The sequence below is a fragment of the Podarcis bocagei genome (assembly GCF_964188305.1).
Source record: "Podarcis bocagei genome assembly, chromosome: 5".
In the NCBI taxonomy this organism is placed as follows: domain Eukaryota; kingdom Metazoa; phylum Chordata; class Lepidosauria; order Squamata; family Lacertidae; genus Podarcis; species Podarcis bocagei.
The window spans coordinates 36,543,702-36,560,702 of NC_138129.1; the positions used below are offsets into that span (position 1 = coordinate 36,543,702).

The 17,001-nt window shown below is 43.2% G+C and overlaps 2 protein-coding genes across 5 annotated transcripts in view; both read left to right on the forward strand.

Annotated features, from left to right (window-relative positions):
* The first annotated feature begins 44 nt into the window (after window positions 1-44).
* Window positions 45-8,875, forward strand: BCL2L15 (BCL2 like 15). Of its 3 annotated transcripts, XM_081194803.1 has the most exons (5): window positions 45-591; window positions 3,018-3,113; window positions 5,810-5,928; window positions 6,201-6,416; window positions 8,684-8,875. In XM_081194803.1, the coding sequence occupies exons 1-5, from the start codon at window positions 459-461 to the stop codon at window positions 8,720-8,722; spliced, it is 603 nt and encodes a 200-aa protein (XP_081050929.1). In that variant the 5' UTR covers window positions 45-458; the 3' UTR covers window positions 8,723-8,875. The 3 variants fall into 3 exon arrangements, with proteins under 3 accessions (XP_081050929.1, XP_081050930.1, XP_081050931.1); XM_081194804.1 differs by lacking the exon at window positions 3,018-3,113; XM_081194805.1 differs by lacking the exon at window positions 3,018-3,113 and having other exon boundaries at window positions 5,816-5,928.
* A 5,214-nt stretch (window positions 8,876-14,089) lies between these two features.
* The window catches only part of PTPN22 (protein tyrosine phosphatase non-receptor type 22), a 40,206-nt gene continuing 37,294 nt past the window's right edge, over window positions 14,090-17,001 (forward strand). Inside the window, exon 1 of one of the 2 annotated variants that reach the window (XM_081194695.1) lies at window positions 14,090-14,201. In XM_081194695.1, the coding sequence (XP_081050821.1) occupies window positions 14,142-14,201 (60 nt within the window). In that variant the 5' untranslated portion in view covers window positions 14,090-14,141. The remainder of the gene's footprint in view (window positions 14,202-17,001) is intronic. The other variant, XM_081194694.1, reaches the window with a different exon arrangement.

The following is a 17,001-nucleotide window of genomic DNA, read 5'->3' on the forward strand; positions in this document are numbered from 1 at the left end:
GAAAAGAGTGATATAATTATATTATATCTAGGGAATACTTCCTTGTTTTGCAAGAAACAAGTAAAAATACTATAATGAACAGAATGTGAGAAGCTAATACATAGTTACCATGCACATAACTATAGTTGCTCTTAGAAGAACTTGACTGAGGTTCTGGAAAAGAGGAAGAGAAAGCCGTACTAGACTTTGCTCCCTCATGACTTCCTTGTGGTGACTTTTACTGTTTAAAGCAGATAGCTATGCTAATCCTGATATGGGTGTAGCTGCAGCTGCAACACAAGAACAAGCTTCCTCTTGTAATGTAGCCTGGTCTGAGGAGAATCTAGCTTTAATATATTCTGGCCTGCTTGGAGGCTGGGTGCTAGAAACTTTACATGCGCAAACTTGTGCAGCCATAGGAAGAACAACTGGTGGAAAGCCGTGGCAGCGACTTGTGTTTCGAATAGAGAACAGCTAACATGAAGGACTCTATGACTTTTGAGGAACAGGTGGAACAGATTGCAGAAGCATTGCTTGCTGACTTCCCGGGGCAAAAATCAAAAACAGAATTTCGTGTCCTACAGTACCAGGGTGCAAGTGTGCGTTTGGAAGGTAAGATTATTTGTTCATGGAGAAGTATGAAGGTTTCTAACCACTTCCCCCTCTTCTAGAGCTGTGTAATCAGGAACTGCTGATTAAAATTACATGCAAGCAAAGAGGCTTGGTTTAAAAGTTCAGCACTTCCGTGTTAAGAGCATAAGGAAAGTTCTTAATAAATCCTTACGTTGTAGTGCATTGCAGCTAGAATTGCCCGCTGGTTTTAAGACACTTTAGCTGATTAGCCATCTGTTCACTGATTAATGCACTAAATACACTTTTATTTCCAAACTGTAATTTCAGTAAAGATCTCTTTCTAAGAGATTGAAACGAGTCTGTGATAACAGATTTCTAGTCAGAAGAAAAGGGCATATTAGATAAACATGTAAGTTCCCCTTTTAGTAAATCGGGGGCGGGGGGCGGGGATGGTCCAGGCTTGACTACTGTAATTCGCTCTACGCGGGGCTGCCCTTGAAACTGTCCCAGAAACTCCAGGGGTGCAGAATGCTGCAGCAAGGCTCCTCACGGGGTCTCTGCCATGGGAGCATATTCACCCAGTGCTTTACCAGTTGCACTGGCTCCCGGTAGAGTATAGGGTCAGGTTCAAGGTGCTGGTCTAGACCTTTAAAGCCGTTTGTGGCTTAGGGCCCTTGTATTTACAGGACAGCCTCTCCTGGTATTCCCCGCAGAGGACCTTAAGGTCCATGAATAACCATAGTTTAGAGGTCCCAGGCCCTAAGGAAGTCAGACTATCCTCCACCAGGGCCAGGGCCTTTTCAGTGATGGCTCTGGCGTGGTGGAATGCTCTGTCCCATGAGACTAGGATTTAACCTCCTTCCATCGGGCCTGTAAAACAGAGCTATTCTGCCTGGCTTTTAATTTGAATTCAGCCTGATCTTTTATTTCCCTTCTCTTCCATCCCCCTCCCCTTTTATGAAGATTACCCACTCTGAGACCCCACAGCTAATTCTCCCCTGGCCTCCTCGCTGGCCCAAGTAGGACTATTTCAGCCAGCTAGCCCTGGGGATTATTTAATGCTTATTAGATGGATTTCCCCTAAATTGATTTCTGAACTTTGAATTTTATTGTTATTCATGTTTTTATACAGTATTTTATGCTGCTTTTACAATTAAGTGTTTTAAATTTGTTGTTAGCCGCCCTGAGCCAGTTTTTTTGAACCAGGAAGAGCAGGGTATAAATAAATTATTATTATTATTATTATTATTATTATTATTATTAAATTTTCCCATGTGTGAAATTATGCAGGGGTGTTCACAGAGAAGTAGTTTTTTAAAAAATGCCTCTAAGTTCTAAACCAATGTTTCCCATCCACACCTAGTGGATTGTGATGGGGTATAGCCCATGGTATGTACATGTCCTTATCCCCTCAATTATTACCCACCCTAAATTACCGTACATTTCCCCCCCAAATTGTATATATTTACCAATGCATATAGCATACTTTTCCATGTATAAGATGAGGTTTTTTTTATTAAAAAATTATGTTAAAAATTGGGGGTCATCTTATACACGGATAGTTCATAGGGGCGATGTGGTATTGGTTGCTGCCGTGAGCAGAAGATTATCAGCGGTGACTGGGCGTGTTATTGGTGGCTGTGGCTAGGGCTGGTGTTGATTGGCTGTCGCTGCAGCGATTGGGTGGGCGATTGGCGGCTACTGCCGGCGAGGGGACAGACGATAGGTCGCTTTGGCAACGCATGTGAGTGGCTGCATAGGTCAAGCGGGTGAGCAATTTTCGGCAATCCCCCATAAAAAAAGCTCCACCACTCTGGGCCGTCACCACCCTAAGCTGAACAACTCTGGGCAATTTCCCCCCATTTTCTTAATTTGGAGTCCCCCAAAATAGGGGGCGTGTCATACACAGAAAAAATACGGTATCTTCTCAGCAGGTGCACAAGAGCACATGTTAGCAGCATATTTTACAACGGGCAAAATGAAGGCTTGTGAATTGGGGTGGGGTGAGGAAAACACACTCACAAACATTTATAACCTGTCACTGAAAGCAGATTCCTGCAGAAGACTGTTCCTGGATCTGTCACCAGAAAGCTGGCTAAGGAAACCTGCCTGCTTTTCTGCCTCCTCTGATATTTCCCCACTTTCAGCAGAGGATGGCTCTCTAATTAACCCATGACAGGATGTAACTCAAGTGTTTTGCAGGTAATTAAAACCTGTTAGGAGAAGGCATTTTTTAACATTCTCCAAGTTGGAAACTGTCCAAGGCGGTTTCTCCTTGAAATTCAGTCAAAACCTATGTGCAAATACAAGATCATTTCATGTATTGCTCTTCTGTGTAACGACTGCAAAGATGACACCAAGTGAGTTGGGCGGTTGTCATGGTTGCTTCTTACTTTATTATGAGCAACCCAAAAAGGAAAGGCGTTGGTAGCATAGAAAGTTACAATTGCCATGTCTTTTGCCAGGCTCACATCCTTTCCTGCTTGCCCGTGCTACAGCTCAAGGCAGTGAGACAAGAGATGAAGTCCAGCAACGTCAAAGTCAGATCTCACACCATCAGGGTAACGTACATATCATTTTTTAGGAACCTTATGCTGAAGTAACATAGCACAAAGTAAGCTGATGCTACCAGAAGAGCAATGCTTTACATATTACGCAGCACAAATTCAGTTTTCGGCACATAACTTCCTGCGAAGCAGAGAGTTTTGTCTGAACATGCTCTTTGTCACTCTAAAGCTTAGCACAGTTCTAAATACTAACACTCAGGGCGTTTGGACATGGCAGGAAAGTCAGCCCAAGCTGGGCACTGGCAACTCACTTATTCAGTTTATATCTCTCCTTCTGAGGAGCTCAAGGCAGTAAACATGGCTCCCTAACTATTCAAATTTTATCCTCACAGCAATGCTATGAGGTAGGGTTGGGTCGAGAAATGGCAAGTATCCCAAAGTCAGCTAGTGGAAAATTGAACCTGGGTCTCCCCAATCCCTGCTTCAGCACCCATCTCAATATTCCATACCGGCTCTTGAAATTGCCATGTAAGGCAAGGCCTTTATACTCACTGGAATGCAGGAGTATTTTAATATAGGGGATGTGGTATCACCCCTCCTGATTGAAATGCACAGGGAGATCCTGAGATGAAGAATGAAGTCAAGGAAGCACCCGAAAGAGGAAATGTTGTAGTAATGGGTGACTTAAACTACCCTCACAGAGACTGGCCACATATATGTTAAGTCACGACAGATACATTAAATTCCTTGATACCTTATTGATCATGGAACCATCAGGAGGTGTGGTGATGCTGGACCTAATCTTGATTGGTGCCCAGGAGCTGGTGCAGGATATAATGGTTGAGCTATTTGGGAGCAGTTCTTATAGTGCTATTAAATTAAAATTCATAGAAGACATTCGTAGAATTGTAGAGTTGGAAGGGACCACGAGGGTCGTCTTCTGCAACCCCTTACAATGCAGGAATCTTTTGCCCGGTGTGGGGTTTGAACTCATGACCCCAGTATTAAGAGTGTCATGCTCTACCAGCTTAGCTATGTATGTAGCCATATGTTGTCAATGGCCAGTTGCAAATAAAATCTGACATGGCTGCATCTGATTTCAGAAGAGGAAGCTTCCCCAAACAACAAGATTGCTAAGGCAAAGTCAAGAGGGTCAGCTCTGAAATACTTGGGAAATAATGCCTGCCGAAGGAGGGGGGAAAGGATAGCTATGCCACCATGCATGCATAGGGGCTTTCTGGAGTTCACTGCACCAAGGATGACGGTCCTTGATGTTATAAGGGCCAGAGCATGCACATAGCCTTATGTGGTCTGGTCTACAAGAAGAGGGAGCCTTTTGCCTTGGGATTCTCATGACAGCATGGCTAAGGCTGGGCCAGAAGAAGTCACTGTCACCCTTAACACACAGTAGCAAACTAATGTGCATTTAAGAAGAAGCTGCAACATATAAGTGTTCATTGTTCCTCTCTAGCCTTTATGGATTTTTTTTATTATTTGGGAACAGCATTGTAAAACTGGCTGGGCAAAAGGTAGGTAATAGGTCTCTGGGTGGTTTGCAGCAGATCACCAAGGATTTCTGACACTGAACTGTATAACAACACATGTTGTTGTTTAGTCGTTTAGTTGTGTCTGACTCTTCGTGACCGCATGGTCCAGAGCACGCCAGACACTCCTGTCTTCCACTGCCTCCTGCAGTTTGGTCAGACTCATGTTTGTAGCTTCAAGAACACTGTCCAACCATCTCGTCCTTTGTTGTCCCCTTCTCCTTGTGCCCTCCATCTTTCCCAGCATCAGAGTCTTTTCCAGGGAGTCTTCTCTTCTCATGAGGTGGCCAAAGTATTGGAGCCTCAGCTTCAGGATTTATCCTTCCAGTGAGCACTCAGGGCTGATTTCCTTCAGAATGGATAGGGTTGATCTTCTTGCAGTCCATGGGACTCTCAAGAGTCTCCTCCAGCACCATAATTCAAAAGCATCAATTCTTCACCAATCAGCCTTTTTTTTTTTTTGGTCCAGCTCTCACTTCCATACATCACTACTGGGAAAACCATAGCTTTAACTATCTTAATTCTGGCTTGGGATTCATCCAGCCTAGACTTTCGCATGATGAATAACAACACATAGTACCACCCCAGTCAGTTTGCTGGAACAAAGAGGGGAAACCAGTAAATAGATTTTTGTGTGTTGGGACTATGATCTGAATTCTAATCCTGAGAGCTATTTTGTGAAGCAAAATACCTTTAGAGGTGCATTATCTCTTAATTCTAAGTGTATATCTGCCCTTCTTTTGTATTTGGCGCCAGCTGGTGGACATCTAAGTTTTGGGGGTGAGGGTGGGAGGAATGGACCCACTCCTGTTACAAGAGGAGAGGAAGTTGGTGTCTGCTTGGAGATGCAGGAGCTAATGCTTCATAACCGCCTGTATCCCTGCCAGAATATCAAAGCTAGGTGTGATGACCGAAGATATATGGGCTGGACAGCTGCAGGTTGAGTGGAAATTTCTCTCTAATACATGTAAGATAAAATAAACCTTTTCCAGCCTCTCCACCTCACCTTCCATGCTTGCTCTGTTCTCTTCCCCCCTCTGTTCTGTGTAGTCTTGCCTTTTTCACTGTGTGTTCTTTGGGAAAGCAGTTTTGTGTAGCCCTTTCCAGACGGTGCCTAAAGCTGTCTGGGTTACGCCTAGATATAATTAATATTACTAGAATGTTACTAGGACTTAAAACATAAGTCTCTGTTTACTTTCTTCCAAGGTGGAGGTAGCGCTGCAAGCCCTTTTGACCCAGTTCCTATTGCCAATACACTGAGACGCTTAGGAGATCAGTTTAATGCAGACTTGGAGAGACCAGCGCGGGAGGTCATAGAGGCAGAGGTAATATACATTCCTACCTCTCCAACAAAAAAACACCACCTCAGTCTCTGCTCATAGGGAACTTCCCTGCTCTGAATTAAAGGGGGTGCATGCATGACACACGTGTGACATGATTATGTCTCGCATGCTGGCCCCCTCAATCGTGGGGGCAAGCCAGCTCACCTGTGTGTGTGTGTGTGTGGCATATTACAGCTGCTTTCCCAGTGTATTGGCCCTTTATTTTGCAGTCTTGCGTGTACTGTATGTTAGAAATTTCCATTCTCTGTTTACAGGGAAGGAAATTCAAAGAAAACGTCGAGACTCTCAGCAAGACCTGGACAATTCAGAATCCTGAGCTAGCATATGAAAAAGCTTTCCTGGTTGTCGCTGTAAAGTTGTTTCGATACATTGCAAAGAAAGCTCATGGTGTAGCCCAGCCGCGCTTACTCACAGAGGCAATCAACGCATCTCCGGAAGTGAGACACTATATTGAAAGGCAAGGTGGCTGGGTGAGTTAAGTTAGCATTTGGGTCCAACCATCTCCATTCAGCAGTTCACCCAGTAAAGTGTAAAAACTCCAACACTTTCTCAATACAGTGATGTATTTTAGTTTGTTTTCAAGATTTATTTCCTGCCTTTCAGTCGGAAAACCTTTAAGGCAGCTTACAAGGATTAACAGGTCACCAGGGCTGACCTAAAATCTCCAGGTTTCCCTGGTTCCCTCCAGGTGGCAGAGGGAAAGGTTTCAATCCCCAGGTGGGTGAAGGCGCCTTAAAAATAATAATAATGAAGACGACTATGCATGTAGCTTGTAAGCTTCAGTCCAGCTAGAGCTGGCTGCAAATTACTGCATACATTCTAAGGGGGTGGTCTGCTCTCCTCCCCCTCTACCAATTAACCTCTGTCTCCAGGGCTCAGTGGTGGGAAGAAGAAAAACTAAGGGCTGCCTCCATGACATCACCTGGGGTCGCCTCTAGGTCTCAGGTTTGAGCCCTGAAATCTTAGGGTCTGGGATGCTCTTGACCTGGCAACCTTACAACTTACAATTTATTTATTTTTATTCATTAAATTTGTATAGTGCCCTTCATCCGAAGATCACAGGGCAGCTCACAATATAAAAATACAAAATGAAAACACAAAATACATTTTTAAAAAACCCCCAAACCCCAACCAATACCCCCCCCCCCGCAACACCTTTAAAAGGACATAGAATGTTAATCAGCCGTACGCCTGGTTGAAAAGAAACATTTTTGTCTGGAGCCTAAAGATATGTGATGAAGGCACCAGTCAAACCTCCTTGGGGAGAGCCTTCCACAAAATGGGGAGCCACCACAGAAAAGGCCCGACTTGGTGTTACCACCCTGCAGCCGTCTCATGGAGGAGGCACATGAAGAAGGGCCTCAGAGGATGATTGAAGGGTTCAGGTCAGTTCATTTGGAGAGAGACGGTCCTTGAGGTGTTGTGGTCTTGAGCCATTTAAGGCTTTATAGGTCAAATCCAGCACTTTGAACTAGACATGGAAACTGATAGGCTGCTAGTGCATTCAGGCCAGGAACAGTGTAATATGTTCCAGTGTGCAACCTGGCCACGGAATTGCATACCAGCTGACGTTTCCAAGTCTCCATAGGAAGCCTGGTGTATAATGAGTTGAAGTTATCTAACCTAGAGATTACCAGAGCGTAGATGGCAATAGTTTGCAATAGAACAGCGCCAAATTTAGGGCAGTGTGGGTGGTTCTCCCGCACAGGGTGCTGAGCTAAGGGGGCAAAAAATAACATTAATAACAATAGTAATAATATATTTATAGAGGTACATACTGAGAAGATCCATTGTGCCAAAAGGAATTATTGTGAAAATAAATATTATGGGGTGCCACCAAATTTTGTCCTTGCTCAGGGTATTGTTTTATGAAAATCTGCCCCTGCAACAGAATAGAACAACACACACAAACACAGCTGATGGATGGTAACAGTATAATTCCAGGGCAACTGGCCGTTGGAGCTGGGAGGAGGGGAAGCAAGATCCCTGCAGCTGCTCCTTCTCTGTCTGATGTATGGAAACAGGATAGCCTATTCCTAAAAAGAAAAGGGTACAGCCCCTGCAATGGATGGGTGCTGTTGTGTTTAGAGGCCTGGGCCACAAAATATAGATGGAGACGATGTTTGCTAAATCAATAGCTTATTGTAGAGCACTTTCCCTGCTCACAGAGGAGTCCTTGCTTCCAGAATTGGGATGGAGCAAGCTGTGTTTAGACCAGAGCATTCTGTTCTGAATCAGGAATGGATCTGCTCAAACTTCACAGGCACGCACCCCCATTTTGTCTGCATGCCCAAAGGGCCGGATTTAGGTTTGATGAGCCCTAAGCTAAGGAAGGTAATGGGGCCCTTTATATGTCCAGCTGTCCTTTGTCAACAACAAATTGTCGCTGTTTTTTGTGCTGAATATATGCTATATGGTAATTTAATAAACACAAAACACTATTGCTGTCTGTAGGTTTTATTTTATTTGTTTTTATCTTAAATTTTGGAAATGTACATCCAGGTTTTTTTCCTTTACATTTTTTTTGGGGGGGCCCAAGAGAGTGGGGCCCTAAGCTATAGCTGGTTTAGCTCATACGTAAATCTGGCACTGCATGCCCCTATTACTTCCAGTATTTCTTTCACACCTTGTCTCTGTGTGATGGGATCTTTACAAGGTGCCTCTAAGTTAGATCTTCTATTTCCATTTGCTGATTTTTCTTCATTTTTCCAATTAATACCTTCTTTTTTCATTTTAGGAGAACCTTGAAAACAGAAGAGGACAAAATAATCCCTAATATATACTTCTAATAAAATATGCCTAGCTCTGCTTTGCTACTCTAAGAGAAATGGAGCTGGAAAACTTTCCTGCACTAGAATTGCACTCAACCTGCCTTTATTTTGTTTTGTTTTAATTTAAATCACCAAATAAAATAAAATGATGATGTCTAGGTGTTGTGTGCCTTCCGTGATGCCAAAAGTCACTCATGTGACCACACTTCCGCACAGCATTCCATCTTTCAATGGCTTGGATTGACTGATTAATAACTATTATTAATGATAACTATATAGTTTTGTTTTGAATATTTGGAAAATTGGGCCACATATTTCAACTCAACTCACTGGGTTTATCTCATTTTGCCATCTGCAAAAAGAAGCCTAGTTTGTTTTGTTGGGTTTTTTTTTTTAAAAAAAAAGCTTTGTAAAGCACTTTAAAAGACAAAGAAATAAAAAGGGGGGGGACCCAACAGAACTTTAAACTTGCTCACTCTGGTCATCCTTTGTAACAGGGCTATGGAACCTGTGGTTCCTTAAGGTGATGTTGGATTCCAATTCCTTACCAGGCCCAACCAGCAATGTCCCACAGTCAGGAATGCTGCAACCTGTAGGCCAACAACCTGTGGAGAACCACAGGTTTGCAATCCCTGCTGCATAAAATGGGAGACCATTTCCCCTCAGTTTCATTTAGTGCCATTTTCCCCTATAGCATGGAGAATAGCTCATTTTAGGATGCTTTACTAAATTTGAGATCTCCGAAATTTGATACCTCCTTTTTTAAAAAAAAATATTGGTTTTCTTTTTCTCATCACAAATATACTTATATCCATAATATATAGTTTGCATAACATCTCCCCCTCCCTCTCTTTGGACTTCCCTCAACTTCCATTTCTGATTAATTATCCTCATTATTATATTCTGCTGTTCCCCCCCCCCCCAATATATCATATTTTTCCTTTATTACAATATTTGCAGAAACAAAGAAAGAATATCGACTCGATGACAGGATTTAAATAAACAGTCACAATTTTATGGATAGGGAACAAATATTGATAGCTCCTTAACTTGTTCATGACATTACTGCTCTCTGCATTCTACTCTCAACAATAAGGTTGAATTGGTTATGGGTGATTAGGATAAAGGATTCTGGTTTTGCTGATGATTAGGCAGGTGGAATTTGCTTTCTCCCAGGGGTGGCCTGAGATGTTTTGGTGAGTGAGGCCTGAGGCACGCTCCCCTCTGCCCCACAATGAAGGGTGGGCATGAAGCCCTCGCCAAGCCTCTTCAGCCCACTGGGCTGAAAAGAGGGAGGAGCTTTGGAAAGTGGTTCTCCTCTACAGTTCTTTGCTTTCCTGGGCCAAAGATTTTCACTAATAAATCCAATATGCTCTTAAATAGACTGCAATAATCCTCAGGGTAATAGTTGACAATAAATACACTCTTACATTATATAGATATGATGTTCCAATGAATCAGAATGAAAGAAGCCACGAGAAGAACCATGAACACCCAGCGTAGAATCCCCCAAGGGCTATAATTCCAGTTTCTAAAACAGAGGAGGAAAGAGGGGGAAATCCTAAATAATTGCTCTTACTGATTTTGCAAGAAAGTAAATTACAAACTGGAGTCGTATCTCAACTAAAGGAAATTTAACCATTATGAGCACTGTATGTTGTGATGGGGAAAGACAAGCTTTTACTCTCCTGGTGATGATACACACTACCATCCTGACATCTGGGGTTGCGGCGCTCATCTCGTTTTATTGGCTGAGGGAGCCAATATACAGCTTCCGGGTCATGTGGCCAGCATGACTAAGCCGCTTCTGGTGAACCAGAGCAGTGCACGGAAACGCCGTTTACCTTCCCGCTGGAGTGGTCCCTATTTATCTACTTGCACTTTGACGTGCTTTCCAACTGCTAGGTTGGCAGGAGCAGGGACCGAGCAACGGGAGCTCACCCCATCATGGATTCGAACCACCAACTTTCTGATTGGCAAGTCCTAGGCTCTGTGGTTTAACCCACAGCGCCACCCGCGTTGTACCGTATGCCTTAACTGTGGACCCCTCACCCCCACAATTGATTGCTGCAGAACAAAAGGTGTTAAATGTTAGTTTTTGCCTCCAGCAAGAAAGCAGATAACAATCATAAAACACATGGAGCAACTGCTTAAGAGGGTGCCTGCCTTAGGCCCAGGGAAATACTAAACACAACTTTCACAAATCATTTTATCAGTGCAAATAGCAGGTGCATGAGTGGGGGAGATAAGGTTTGGAAGTGGGTGTTGGTGGTTGAGCTTCCCAGTCCTTGAAAGTGATACTTTGAAGTCACATAAAAGTGGTGCATTTAAGACACATAAATAGTTATGCTAATTATGGTCAGATGTTATTCTACATGCAGTTTTAACCCTCACTGATTAAGTCAAAGGGAACTTACCAAATTTTGTGTTCAAACCCAATCAGAGTATCCCTACCCCTAAACTGGCAAGTACAACATTTTTTCATTGTCTCCTTTATTGGGAATGTGGCAGATAATGAACTGGGGCTCAGAGCAGAAATAAAAGGTTGATTTAGAAACAAAATGTGGATTCTGTTTATGCAACATTAGCCACCAAATATAATCTTGTGATTAGATGGCACTTACCTTTCTGTGACTTTATGATGACAAGTGGCATTGGAAGACAGAGAGGCATTAAAATTAAAATCAGAAATATCTGGGAAAGCTGTAGTAACCTCAGCTGTAGATGAGGGAGTGGAGGGAGGACTGGTTTGCACATGGCGACGTGTTGAAGGAGCTGAAAAAAAGCAATGAAATATAATTTGTTATATTTACAGTCCTGGGCAAATTGCTTGTGCTATGAGAAAGGTAGTACACTCTTTTCACTGAAAAATACTATAGAAATGATTCATGGTTATTAGCTGTGCAAGCAATGAATAATGAAAAATAATTCTTGGTTTAGGGTACGATCCTAGAGTCTCTGGAACTGGCATCAGAGTGGCCATAAGGTAAAGTGGATCTTTCTAACTGTCAGGGAGAGGGAGGCAGAAGAGGATTTTTGTTCTGGCAAGTCTCCCCATTGCAGGCATGGAAGCTCAGATACCTGTTCTGCCATCAGTGGTCTGTCCTCAGCAACAAAAGGGGACAAGCCAGAGTAGACTTAGGTTATCAGAGGTCCTCGTTTCCCGGGGACAATCCCTGGATTTACAAATCAGTCCCCATACAAAATCCATTGAAGTTGAAAAGTGTCCCCGGATTCATTGAAAAAAATCTGGTAACCTTAGAATAGACCGGGGAAGACACTGGCTTGCACGTCATGGCCTGATAAGAGCTGGGATGTGGGTATAGTCCAGGGCCTGTCTACTCAGCCAGCAACCAAACATTACCAAACACTGCAATCAGCCCCACCTCATCCCCTCAAAAAACCCTCACCTGTGGTTTATATTAAGACCATGGCATGTGGGAAATTAAACACTTCCTCTCCCCTCAGTGGTCATGATTGCTCCTCCCCATACTGCAATGGGAGTGGGAGGGAAGAAAAATTATAAAGAACATGCTGTTGTTGTTTTTTTTTTAAAAAAACCCAATAGGATAACGTGCCATAGAGAAGGAAATGGCTAGAGCAATCAATACAGGCCAGAGTAGCAGCATGACAGCCATTCCACTGAGTTTTTAAAAAAACATCTTGGATTTTTTGAATCTGGGCATATTGCAGATATTAATATTGCACAGCTTGAAGCAATAGGATGAATAAAAACCAACTCCTCTTGGAATAAGAATTGTCCAGACCAAATTATGGTTCCAAAGCTTTACTAACATAACTTTCTTCAAAGAGACACGAAAAGCAAATTATGTTACATCCAAGTAGTGGCATAAAATCAAGCGCTTGTCCAAGCACAGGTACATCTTCTTAGTAATATAAGATTAGTCTAAACAGAACTGAAATCAAAGGTCTTTCTCTCCGCACATAGTTTCCATTAGCTTGTATTCCAGCCTGAGGCTGTTTTCTCCAGGAGAGACTCATTTGCATAGCTGTGTCTTTGGTTGCTTGAGAACAAAAGACAACTCCCACAAAATGGAGATATGCAACTGAATACCTTACTCGTGTGATCTAAGGTTAGGTGTGTGACACTTTGATATTAGCAGCATGAATGAGAACAGGCAAAGACTCCTTGTATAAGATTGCACTGTAAGTGCATAAACTACTTGCTCCAGTTATATATGTAACTGGAATGCCAGTTTTGGGGTGAAACTATGCATACTTTACTTGGCCTTCCTAATGTAACATGACTGGTGCCTACTGAGTAATCCAGCCTTGTATTTAACAACCCTCCTGGTATCCCTAAGTGCCCAGAAATTCTATGCAGATGAGCACATGAAATTCTATGCTGGCAAGGGAGAAGGGTTACCAGTGGAAGGATACATTGTTCTGTCCTTTTTCTGCCAGCCCTCTTGGTTTCAATTCCAAATGTAGAGGAAGGAAAGTTTCTTTGTCCACAACCAAGCACAGAAATGGTGGAGACTCGCAGAGAGGGGACAGATCACTTTGCCATTTTGTCCCTCCTCTACCAGTCTGCTTGGTAGAAGTCCTTTTTAAAACAACAACCAGGCTTTAATGCTTACCACAGAGGAAAGGACATCCCTTCCTCTTTGGCCAGCATGAAAATACAGGGTAGTATAAAAAATGGAGGCTGGTAACGTTTGTGTAGTTACTGTATTTACGAGGCTGACTTACTCCATCAGAGCTGACAACAAGAACTTTATTTCTATTTGCATTATAACAATAAAGGTAGTGATGAGACTCATATGACACCTTACCTTTATTTACCTTCAGTTTCACTGAAGTCATTATGTCAGCAAAAGGCCTATCAATTCCACACCAATATGTTCCTGAATCATCTTCTGTCAGTTGGTGCATTGTCACCCAAAAGACGCCTTTCCTGTTATCAAGGAGTGTCAATCTGCTTTTATAGTTCCACTTTACAAACTTCTTTGTTTCTCCTAAAATATCACAAGATGTTCGGGAACTTCCTCGGCACCAATATTTATTGTCAAATCTGTATTCCATATCATAGAAGCAAGTTATTGTTGTGCTTCTCCCCTCTGTGGCTATCTCTTCTGTATTTTTCTGAATGAATGCTGTAAAACAATCTGTTGGGGGGAAAACATGGGGCGTTATGTCAAAAATGTAACTGGGTAATTGCATCATACTAAATGTGAATCAGCTTCCATTCTCTGCTGCAGCTATATATTAGTCCTCTCATGTTATAATGTTTCTTAACGGCTCCTTACGGAAAAAACTGAAAATATATTTACAGTGTGTGTGTCCCATTTTGTCCTGCTCATTCTAGGTTGCTCAATTTATTCCACTAGGAAAGCCTAGGTGGTCAGGTACCTGTGGTCCTTGCTGCTGGACTACAGCAACCATCATTCTTGACCAAAGGCCATGCTGGCTGGAATCAAAGTCCAACTACAACTGGAGGGCCATTGGTTCCCCACCCTTGGGGTAAGCAGTAGAGTGGAACAGTCAGATTTTGGAACTAGAACCAATTTGAAATGCTCTGTATTTTCATAATTGCATTCTATAAATTGAAAAAAAAGAAAGAAAATATATTGACTTGTGAGAGATATATTTTCCCTTCTGCATTTTTATGTTGTGAAGCTGCTCTGAGTATGGGCCTTGACAGATATTGAATGGACTTTAAAATATAACAGTGTCCGATTCAATCTAAAGCCTGGTTTGAAGTATTACTCTGTGGGGGGGGGGATGCACCAGAAAACATGGTGTTTGTGCTTCAAAACACAACAAAGCAATTGTAAAACTTTAGCACAAGTTTGGAGTAAATCGGGCAATGTTGGATTTTGGGGGGGGGAGTTAACTATGAACCCCAGTTTGATGCATAAATTTCTCAGCTTGGGGGCTCTGCAGAATGTGGTGTTTGCACCATAAAATGTGGCAAAATGGTTGCAGCACTTTGGCCTAAGTTTGGAGCAGATGCCAGATTTCGGGGTTCATATGCTGAAAAATTATATCTTCAAAAACATCATCAAAAGATGGGATGGAACAGAAAGTTGCTTAAAGCTAAATGCTGCCCCCCTCAATCCATACCCATCCTACCACAAATGTGCCCTTGCTTGTGCCACTCCACCACAACTGTGGGAGCTGCACCCTCTCTGCCGTGTTACTGCCACTACACCACAGGCATGGCAGGGAAAGCACAGTGGTAGGAGCACCGTAGCAGCGGGGGCAGCTGCATTGGCCCAGGCACAGTGGCAGAGGAAGCAGCAGCAGTGATCGGCACATTCCTCTGGTCCGGATCGGCTTCTTGAGGTGACAACCTCACCTTGCCTCATGGGCGAGCCAGCCCTGCTATTTTTTTCTATTCTACCAGTTCAATATTCCTTTGCTCAGGATTGCAGTGCCCTTAATATCCTTTCATAATTTGGTTGACTGCATCGACTACCCATCTGGAAATCAGAGTAAATGGAAAACTTTCTGGATAAGATCTGTTCCAAAACATTTTTCTTACCCACATACAAAGAAATCCAAAGGGTGAAGCAGCGATTCATCTTGCGCACTGTCTATGAACAAACCCGTACAAGAAGAATCCAGGCATTGATGATAACTTTTTCTTGCTTTAGGAAGGAGGCACTCTCTTGTGCCGCTCATATAATGCCCCTCTGACTCTGACCAGATGAAGTTATACCTGATAATTCACAGAAGTATGATTCACAGAAGCACCAACCACACAGCCACAGCACCTACAGAAGGGAAGTGGGGCTATCAAGTCTTCCTCTCTGCCAGACGAATTCTCCCTGCCAGACATTTAATGTCCCCTTAAGTTTGCACCAGCCACCAGAGCAAAGCCACTTCTATGTATTTTTTGCAAAACTTAAAATCAAACACACATACAAACACGTGCTTTTTTCTTCTTCTTTCAAAATTGCACTCAGAAATGTAGATTGCAAACAAGGAAGGGGGGGAGGAAAGGTAAACTCTGGGAATAATTCTGGGTGCTGGCTGTTACCCATGAGTCCCTAAATGTATCTGACTATTTGGAAGACCTTCTTCTTCAGCTGTCCATGGTGTTCATCGTTGGAAGCTCTTGCTCCACTGCTCACTGACTGGGATGCATAATATAGGTTTTCCTTGGTAGTTAGTGGAGCCAAGGTGATGGAACTCCCTCACTGAAGAAGCTTACGTTGTTACTTCTGTGTTTGATTGTTTTTCAGTTCTCTGTTTTAAACTACTTCTTTGCTGTGATTCTACAGTATGTTGCCATTTTAAATTTGGAATAGGGAACTTGCAGTTTGTTCCTTCAGATGTTGTTGGACTATTGATGGCATCTGTCCGTCTGCTGCGCCTTTGGGGGTAAAGAAGAAGAGAAGAGTTTTGGATTTGATATCCCGCTTTATCACTACCCTAAGGAGTCTTAAAGTGGCTAACATTCTCCTTTCCCTTCCTCCCCCACAACAAACACTCTGTGAGGTGAGTCAGGCTGAGAGACTTCAAAGAAGTGTGACTGGCCCAAGGTCACTCAGCAGCTGCATGTGGAGGAGCCGAGACACGAACCCGGTTCACCAGATTACGAGTCTACTGCTCTTAACCTCTGCACCACACTGGTGTATGTGTCAAAATGCTGGAGAATTACAGTGCCTCCTGTAGCTGTAGAGACTGATGGGGGAGAGACATGTTTACCGGTTTTTGTGCTACAAGTACACCATGGCATTTCTTCTCTCTGTGCTCCTCCCAGTGGTCATTCCTCCTCTGGTCACTGCCTGAGGATACACGACCTGACTGTGTGTCTCCAGGCACTGCGATTGCCATACGGCGGGGATAGTGTTGCCAGCCTTCACTCCCCCTTTGCTTCTTACACAGAGGGCCCCACTCTGTGCTAACAGACTCTCACTTCGTGGCCTTTGAGCTCCATAACACCTTTCATGCTTGCTGTACACTCCAACCCATCTAGGTTCTCACCCACAGTGGTATGAACTGCTGAAAGACCTCTCGTTAATGTTTGCATGTCAATCTGACATTAAAGGCACAGTTGCAGTGCCTTGTTTAAACATGTCCCGTCCCTCCCCTACCCATGTGGAAAATACAAGGTCCTGTCCTGTCAGGATTCATTTCCTGATATGAGGCCCATCTTACTGGTTAGGCTCAGCTGTATCATGTATATAGTTTCTTTAGCAACCCTAAAGAATGAAACAGGATAAGTGACTTTTCTGACCCTGGAAGGTCAGCTATCCTTAGAAGGGCTGGTCCAATACATTTTGCTGCCCTTTCACAACACCCAGTACCTGCT